Raw genomic sequence first — 10,349 nt, forward strand, 5'->3', positions numbered from 1 at the left:
ATACGTATATAGAAATAGAAATAATATAGAAGGTGGATCAATGTTACAGAGCATATACCACAAACTAACAGTAAAGGCGTCAATAACAAAATTAAACACCTAATTAGATCCGTTCGTATGATTGCTGTTGGTATTATTAACGTGATTGCCTTTCCTATTGCTAACGGATGTGACAGTAACATTACTATTGCTATTATTATTATTGACATTGTTGTTATTTATGTTATTGCTGTAGTTGCTATTGGTGAATGGTTTGCTACTAGTATCGTTCTCGTCACTAAATTCATTCTCTTCCTTTTTCTCTTCCAACATATCTCTACGATATTGAAATACGAAATATAAGTTACTTATCTTTCGATACTATAGGTAATGAAGTTAAAAAATATTAACCAACTACAATAAATACATAAATACTAAATACTGATACCTTTCTCTGTTGTACGCCATAAATTTTTCAGCTAGTTCTTTTCGTGTTTTCGCATAAGGATCGAAATTGTTTTCATTTTGCTTTGTTAATTTTCGAAATTTAATAAACATTAGCACTGTCTTTACATTCAGTCAGCCATCAGTAGTACAAAATAGTGTACGCGTATAACACTATTATATAGTATGATCCTTTCATATTACGGTTTAAATTACATCTGTATCAGCTACCTTATTTTTTTTATCTAATCTTTTCTTTTTCTTATGTAATGGGTTCGGCTCAACAATCATTTCTTCTAGTTCATGCGCTGGATCGCAATTTAAGCTACGTTGCTATATCATTGTATAAGTAAGTACCCAAAGTTAAATATTTATGTTCGCATCGTATGCATATAAATAATTTGATATTGAATGCACTCTAACACCTTCAGAAATAGAAGATCATTCTATTTGCTATAACTAATTGCATAATCAATTCGATCATTATTGTTCTTAATACTATTAGTGCAATAGCAATTCAATCACGTAAAATCCACAGTTATAGCTACATAAAAGCGAAACAAGTGAAATACCGATGGAATAAACGAGGGCTGCAATTTTTTCTCTGCAATATCTGACCAGTTAATACCAGCAACAAAATCGTAGGTCTTTAAACGTTGAACACTTTGCAAGCGATCATCTTCGTTAATTTCTAGCAGCTAGATAAATTTTAAATGAAAAAGTTGTAACTATCAGTACTGATATGACTCCATAGCTATATATTAATTAATAAACTTACATCATTAAAATATGTTACTAAGTAAAAGCTGCTTTAATATTACAGAAATTGATTATAGATTAATTTATTTAAAAAGGCATATTATCCTTACATCGGTTATGACTTCCAAAAATTCACGCGACCAGTGGTTTCTATATGGAGGCTTTTTACTTTGCTGAAACATTTGACAAATTTTGGAGTTTGGCGTTCTAGACTCAATATCATATGGCCTCTAAAAGTACATTTATCGCAGTAGATGGTAATAGTTAGTACCACAACTTTATATGAGAGTTAACATCGCTTATTTTTTAAGCAATATTTTAACATTAGAATGAAATTTAACATTCAAATTATACTCATTTTTATTACGCTAAGGTCTCTTATAGTCAACAATATCTTGTATGCGATATCGCATACTTCAGAAAGATAAACTCAATTTCTTCTATTAGTAAACACTACGTAATAAAAAGCTCACTCTTCTCGTCAAGATTTCGTACAGCAATACCCCTAAACTCCACCAATCAACAGCGAAAGAATAGCTTGGCGGATCATTGTGTAGATAATTGTTGGTAAAAATTTCCGGTGCTATATATAAGTATAAAATATTGCATTGAGAAATACCATACATGCATTAGAACGGTTAAACGTTGGCTTTTACATTAACGCAAAATGGCAGATACATGCTCGTAATGTGAACACGGAAAGTTATGAATATCTCGGTAGCAATATTTTTATTAATAGATGATCTAACCCATGTATGGTTTAGTGCCAGTTACACTTGTTATCTTCTTTCCAGGTTGAACGTAAACTGCGACGTTAAAATCGGTTAAATGGGCATGACCTGCAATAAAGGAGAGTTTAGAATATGTACGATTTTATACGGAAATATTAATGATTATTAAAATGCTATACTCTTCTTGGTATCAGTAAATTTCTACCAAATAGATATATGAAGCTACTTGTATGCGTATGCAATAAAAAAAGTAACCAGGTAAGGCGGAGATAAGATTTTAGGAGATAAAACTTTAGACGGTTTTAGCAAATTTACATTATCATTACTATTACGGCATAAGTATTAACGTAGGAAAGTAAATATACTATATCTAAGTGGGGTTGTCTTTATCTAAGTAATTCAATTCGTTGATCAGTAAGCAAGATACTGTGGAAATACGCTTCGACTAACATTGAGACGCAGCAAAAAATTTAACACATATACATTTGGCCATTATAAGTATGACAAGTATGAGAGTCATGCGTTAAGCAGAAATTAACTGCAAGTTGTCTCTTATCAACCCTATAAAACGTAACAAAAATGAATTTTAAAGAATATTAAATATTTATTAACCTTTCTCATCTAGAAGAATGTTATCCGGTTTTAAATCCCTATTGAAATATAATTAATAAATAGATACTTAGAATATACTTCTTTAATGCTCTTCCACATCAAGCAGTAAGCTTACTTAATTGCACTATTTATCGTATCGATATTTTTCTAGCATTAATAGACAAGCAATATTTATTGAAAGGAATGAAGTAAATTCTAAAAGACTAATCAATTCTTTCTGACCGCAATATGGATGTATAAATTAATATTCGCAAATTAGCACAATATCGCAATCCCTTTAGTATCTCAACCAAAAGCCATATAATCAATACAGTATTTCTGCGGCATTTACTATTCTTAGTACAGTACATTTACAAGCACAGTATTGCAAACAGACTCTAAAATAATATGAATACGAAATAATAGGCCCTTTGACCAAAGAACGGTGGTAGCAAATATATGTCATTAAAACGGGTAATGTAATAACTATACAGCTTAAAGCCATACATACCGATGAATTATATATTTACATCTCAAATAGTCCAATGCCGATGCCAATTCAACTAGATAAACCTTAACAATGTCTTCGGTGAATCGCACATTTTGTTGAATATGATATCGTAAATCACCGCCTAATAGTAGATCTAAGACGACAAAGATGTCCTCTACGTCTTGAAAAGCGAACCAAAGATTAACGATTAAGGGATACTCTAGAGCTTTAAGCATTTCTTGTTCACGTAAGACATTGGTGACAGCCCCTTGACCTATACATTTGATTTTATTCATGTACTTCATAGCGTACATCTTTTTGGTATCCTTCTTTTGGACGATGCATACCTGTTTTATAAATTTCATGAATTAGAACCTCACGCATACTAGCATTATTCCTTGTGCAATGTCACAAAGCTATAGTCAGGCTACAGCCATATAGCTATAGTCATGAAGCTATAGTCAGGCTACAGCCATATTGCGTAACGGTAGTTTAAAAATTGCTTAATTAAGATTCACTTATTGTAATAGCAAATTGGTTAGATAATATATGTACCATTCTTAATTACAGAGATAACAGACCCTATTACTGACAGTATATTCTCGCAACTATTTATTAATACCATAGAAATATTGGTAATCCGACCGAAATAAATTAGAAAGCATTCAGTAGATATTGATCAAACATGTGGTTATTTGGCCGAAGCAGCATCAAAAATTAAGCAAGAATAGTTTCATAACGGAATGAACACAATATCTCTACAGTATTTATTTAGTGAGCTAAATTTATTTCAGATTATGAAATAGAGGTGGCTGCATGGCTTATTTTAGTCATCAGAAGAAGATGCACATACATCCTATACTTTAAGTCTAACAGCAGGCTTTTAAATCGTAGTTGATCGTTGTATACCCAAACGGTACATATATGTTATACGACGGTTAAACACAATATTTATGTAATGACATATTCAACTTTACTCATATATTTCACCTTTATAATATTTTTTTAATATAAAAGCAGACTTTTAAAGATATATTGATCGTTAACTATATGCATACTCAATGTCAAACGGGGATGGGGTTAGACTCAATATATCTCAAAGATGCGGGCTATTTCACTTGTATGCTCTACTTCTATACTATCATTTAAATCAAACAGTAGCTTTTCAAAGATAGATTGATCGCTGGGAATAGAAAGGGTACGCATAGGCCATATAGCAGATAAAAGAAATATTATCGATAAATATACTATACTTTTATGCTTTCAATTATATATATAATCCAATAAGTCCAAATTAGACTTGCAAAGCTTAAATAATCCTGTATAGCTAAACTATAATTACGGTATGTGTCGCAGGCGGTTAATGCTGTGTTTCTAGTACTCGTCACTGTTGTGCAGCCTCAAATTAGCTTAAGATTAAATTATATAGTCTTCAGTAGTTGTAAGATGAACCTATGCACCAAAGTGAAGTTTACAAGAAAGTGCAGTTCTTGTTTATTATTTTAGATACTTTATCATTTACACTTAGGATTTTGCATGAAAGCCGAATCATAACTAGAATTGTACAATATGCATTCTCCGATACTATACCAACTTTAAGGATTGAAATGTTTAAGAAATACACTAAGCTATGATTAATATATTGGTATGCACTCACTGAGTAAAATATTCAATATGTAAATTATTTTAAGCTAGTTAAGAAATGTGAAGAGAGCGCGCTACACACGTCTTTGTTATTATTGATGAAAGTATTATTACACGATACCAATTTATAACATGTAAACTAGTCGTCATAAGAATTAAAATATTCTAACGTAACAAGGAATGATTTAATTTATGTACACTATTGTCAGAGGTCAGTTTAATTAATAATAACAAATAAAAAAATATTTCTTAACTATATTAATCCTTGAACCAGTAAGTTTTTTAAGTGATGTGTATTTATTTAATAAGGAAAACTTGACAAAGATAGTAAAGGAACTATTTTATTAAAGAAATTGCAGTGTTCTTTAGTGGTTCATGCACCCTAGGCTACGTCAGAACAACATAAAGTAATTGCAATATAAAGGGCAACAAAAAAATCGATTTTTCGCAAAATACAGGGTAACCTAGTAATGTATACTAGATAACGGTGCAAATTGTTGTAAGTTACAGCAAAATCGTAATAAAACTGGATGGAATATTCCGTATTAGAAAAAATTGATGAACACCAATCACTATACAGATGATACAGTATTTGAGTGAATACTTTTAATTTAGTTAGACCTAAGTACATGCAGTTTAAATAGTTAAAAGCAAAGATATGATTGCAATAACTTGATTCTCATTAATAATGTTAATAAGGCTAAGTTACGTAGGTTTTGAAAATTATATTGTCTTCATTCAGTGAAAACCGGAATGATGTAAGAAGATTGATAATAATATAACATTATGAATTGTTTTCCATAGCCTATTCAAATTGGCTTGCCATGAAAAAATATGGAAATTAATATGAAAACAAAGAAGCTTTCAAGCTTAAACCGAGGAATGTTACGGTATGCGACTACATTTTTAGGACATCATCAATATCTATACTGCACTGTGTTCTATCGTTCTAAATGCTAAAATTACACTTTTCAATTCAGACTTGGGTTTAAACAGTTTAGTGTGTCGCTAGAAAGTATACTATAGCACAGTACTAATTATTTGTCTTGGATGGTAAAATTTGGAGCTTTACAATAATAGAGGTGAATATATTGCAATTAGGTGAAAAAATTCCGGTATTTTTTTTTCAATTCTAGTTTTTGCTTATGTAGGTTATCATTACAAGAAATATAAAACGCTCATATTTAATTTAAAGTACGGGATTATGCTTTATAGTCCAGTACAATGGAATACTGAATAATGATTATGTTGAAAGTAAAATTTAATGTAGTCAGTAAATACGCTACGATGTAATGATAAATTTTAGTATTTTAAAAATTTCAATTTGTACCTGCGATCGCCCATGAAAAGAAATTAAAAGGAACTATATGTCATATCCAACAAAGTACTTAATCACGCGTGTATTTTAAAGTATAGATTAGTACGATAACATACTGAATATTAACGATGCTAAATAGTAGAATTGAATGTCGATAAAAATTCTGCAATAGGGTGTCATACGAAAATTGGAGTGTTTTTAAAAATGTTTCAATATTGCTCATGTAAATGGGCCGTTAGAAGAACTAAAACTATCTCTAATAAACATCAATAAAGTGCTCGATTATCTTTAATCTACTATACATGGTAGAATAAATCTAGTCAACAAAAAATGACAAAGATTACTTTCAAGGAAGTCGTAAAGTATTTCAAGCCTTGTTACAAAGTAGACACTTTTAAACAATTCTTTGACCTTATATCAAAAATGTTTCTAGTAATTACTAGGCTTAATGCAGTTACTACGATAGCCGATATCGCCATTTTGATTACTCCTGCTGTATGAACGAGATGAAGCTTCAGTTTTTTAACTGTGTAATAAAGAATACGGAGTACATATACACCACTCTGCCGTCCGTTTTCATCAAAGCTAAAATGTCCTTCCTTCAATTAATAACTTATTCAATCGAAAGTTGTTACTTGAAAATTTGTACCTCTATTTTCATATAGAGTATGATCTATAACATCATGATTATAATTGTAATCGATATAAAAAGATAAACAAGAATCGGTTTATCATTTATAATCACAAGAAATTAAACAAGCTGCGATAGAGCGACAAATAGCTGAATATATTAACCTTCCCTATGCTTTAAAATATCAGTAGACTGTAAAAATAGGCTTCAATTCGACATAGTAGGCAGCGTATCATACATAAGATGAAAATTAAATCAGAGGATGGAAATTAAATAACCCTTTCTCATTAGTTAGGTACTTGTGAACTTTATAATAGGATGGAATAGCAATGAAATTTATAATCGCCACAACGAAGAATGCTGCTCTCAGAAAGTGCAATCATAACCATCATCATCGTTATTGTAGAGTATGGTTCAGTTAAATGATTTGGGTATTAAAATTTAATATAGAGCATATAATCGCACTATTGATCTTTTTTTGAAGAGATGTATTATATGCAGGTAGTTAGTCAAATTCAATGGCTAATTATTTATTTCAATGACTATCACGCCTGAATCGGCAAAAGCAGCACAGCATATCTCCTAGGCAATGATTTAACCACGCAAATAGTTTAAATTTTATATTCCTTTTTTTTCAAAATAAGTATTCGGAAAGGGTTAATCTGCAATATCCAATATTGTACTTGGTTCTTATTGTAGTTACTGGAACAAGTAAATTCGTGAAAATTCGGTACAAGTATAGCAATCAATAGCTAAGTGTTAGTTGCCTTTATCGCTAATATTCTCTTAACACCATTCGTAAACCCTAATAAGCAATATGACATTACAGTTATGTGGTCAAACTATTAAATGCTAGATCGGCTACGGTGGGGGAAAAAAATGCGAAAAACACCTCAAGAAAGTTTTAGCCTGTTGTTACTATTAAGATCGCAGAAACGTACTGTAACGCAATATTCCATGCTATAGCAAAGCAAACATGATCGGTTTCCATTCTATCTAAGCGATTAAGCTATGATATCAGTAAAATGGACCCGCACGTCGGGATTTTTTCGACCGAATATTTTAATTACGTTATAATGACACGATTTATACAGTATATCTACAACAAAAAGGAAATAAAAGAAAGTAACTTGTCGACAAATAATATACATAACTTTCAGTAAGAGCCAATTAATTTTAAGACATATGAATGCCACCATCTGGTGGACACTTAGTGAGGGAGACAGTAATATCGTAGGAACTATGATAACAGAGCATTGACTGATGTTGAAAACAAGGTGAAGAGTTGGTATTATTATTATAATTTTAAAATTATGGTTGTACCTTTCCAAAAGCTCCTTTGCCAATGGCTCGTAGGACTTCGAAATGATCTAAATTCACTATAAGGAAAGATAAAAATACAGAGATGGATACAGTTAGATATTAGCAACACAACATCCATCATGGTCGATATATGTGCATGATGATGCTTTTATTAGGGTAATATGGCAGTCATGTTGGAAATTGTTACTAACATCGAGTAGAACTGACAAAGACAGCCTAAAGAAGACTAAAGTTAGTGTCTAACAGGGTAGAATTGGTAATAAAATTAGCGTTGTATTCAACAAAAAAATTGTTGTATAATCCCTTGAAAACATATGGTTTCTATCCAAAATTAACAAAGTAAATGAAAATCGAATTTAATTAACTTGATATTCTAATTGACTAAAAGATATTCAATAATAGAATGTTTTAATTGACAGATCGATTTTCTACAGTGACATTCATCTACGTAGGATAAACAACTTCTTCTACATTTTGCCATCATATCAATTCCTATTCAAGAAACTCATCCCATCTACAGTACTAGGAATAATCTTCAATAAACTCCTTCATCTCTAAAGTTCATTACACCAATAGTATACAGTGGACTTGAACGCTCATTGTAGTTGGAAGTTAATTAAATTACATGGTAAGAAAAAGGAACTGAAAAATGTTCTGCTATCTAATCCAAATCTGATCGATTTCTAATTAATTTTCAAAACTACGGTATTCATTCTATTAGTAGTAGATGAGTACACTTAGGCTAAGTGAAAAGTGGTTTAATTGCACTGCAAAGAGAATTCAATTGGAAAATTTTTTCATCCAAATTTGATTGGCTTCCTTTCTTATTATTAATATAAAGTGAATACGTCAACAATTAATTAGTACAACTTGTTCTAGATACAATTTGATTAAATACATCGCAAAGAGAAACGCTCTCGAATCAAAATCTACCATCAGATCCCAATTTGATTGATATCCCTTTTACAATTAAATACTAAGTTCGCCATTAGCGAAACAGTATACTTGTTTAAAGTGAAAGTTAATTTTAATACACCGATATCAAGACAAAGTAAGGTGGAAAAACATCATTCTGTGATGGATAGTCTCGGTTTTGGTCCTATTTGCTGATTTTAAGGCTTTTTACTAATCATTTTGATAGCCAAGTTTTGATTCACAGCACTGCATTACCCCCAAATTGCCGAGTCTATATGCCAACAACTAAGCATTGCAATTATTTAAAAGTGAAAGTTAATTTAGAGCACAGACATCAAGACAAAGTAGATTATATACTGTACTTAGACTGATGGCGTAAGTTCAATTCTCTGTTAAACAGTGCAAGTTTTGGTCCTATTTGTTGGTTTTAAGGTATTATTTTATCATTTTTCATAGCCAGTTTTTGATTCACAGCACTGTATTCTACCAAATTACTAAGTCGATAGGTCAACAACTAAGCAGTGAAGTAGTTCAAAGTGAAATTTGATTTAATTTACCGACATCAAGACAACGTAGATTATGTACTTTGGCTGATACTGCCAGTTCAAGAACATTCTCTGTCGAGTAGTGCAAATTTTGATCTTATTTGCTGATTAAACAGTATTGGAATCATTTTTTATAGCCAGATTTTGATTTACAGCACTATATTGTACTACGTTACCAAGTCTATGTTCTCCATACGCGTATGACTACCAACGTGGCCATATTATAGCATTTTATTATTACCGTAATGGATTCATTTCCTCTCATTTTAAATGATGCAAAATAAGAAGAGATCAAGATATTCTACCTACTAGTCGAGCTCTCGCTCATGCTACTTCGCTTACGGTCAAGCGACGTTATCTCAAGATAGTTGAAGTAAACTGTGAAAATAGAGTCTTGTTGTTATGTAGGTTTAGTAGGATGGGTAGGAGATGCAAGTTATTATTATTCCAACGGCTACAGCTTATGATAATAAGTTGAAAAATTGGATAATCATGCTACAAAATAATCTTTGGGATTTATTGTAATGTCGATGTACAGTACATGACAGTATGGAAGTGGTCGGGAATATACCTAAAAGGCTTCCTAAGTAACAATCCAGTCGTCTGGTTTTACCGATTGATTCGGTCAAAAGATATGGATGATTACGTGCATGTATTGCGCCATTTAAATTATCATTTCCGTCCAAACTATTATTTATTTTAAGTGTCATTTTGAACTGTTGGAGGTGGATCGGATCAAAGTGTATTGAAATCAATTCTTGAATCAGCAATCTCTTTCCTTCTTTGATACTTCAATACGCATCAAAATTATTGAATTCAGTCACTATCAACGAGAAATTTCCAACTAACGAATCAGCGTTACTGCATGCATTCCATGCAAGCAAATACACCGGATATTACTGTCAAAATTACAATTAACAGAACCCCGAAAAAGTGTTCTACTTGTGCGGAAGGGCACAAATGGCGTAAGTTGGACAAC

At 31.4% G+C, this 10,349-nt stretch overlaps 1 protein-coding gene across 1 annotated transcript; it reads right to left on the reverse strand.

Annotated features, from left to right (window-relative positions):
* Nucleotides 1-630: 630 nt before the first annotated feature.
* TRIADDRAFT_28247 (uncharacterized protein) lies at nt 631-7,967 on the reverse strand (the record flags this gene model as incomplete). Its single annotated transcript, XM_002114721.1, has 8 exons — nt 631-756; nt 996-1,121; nt 1,293-1,412; nt 1,656-1,765; nt 1,932-2,021; nt 2,526-2,563; nt 3,016-3,341; nt 7,911-7,967. Coding segments are annotated over 8 exons (993 nt in total), but the record flags the coding sequence as incomplete, so codon positions are not given.
* Nucleotides 7,968-10,349: the final 2,382 nt, after the last annotated feature.

Source organism: Trichoplax adhaerens, genomic scaffold, assembly GCF_000150275.1.
Source record: "Trichoplax adhaerens TRIADscaffold_8 genomic scaffold, whole genome shotgun sequence".
In the NCBI taxonomy this organism is placed as follows: domain Eukaryota; kingdom Metazoa; phylum Placozoa; class Uniplacotomia; order Trichoplacea; family Trichoplacidae; genus Trichoplax; species Trichoplax adhaerens.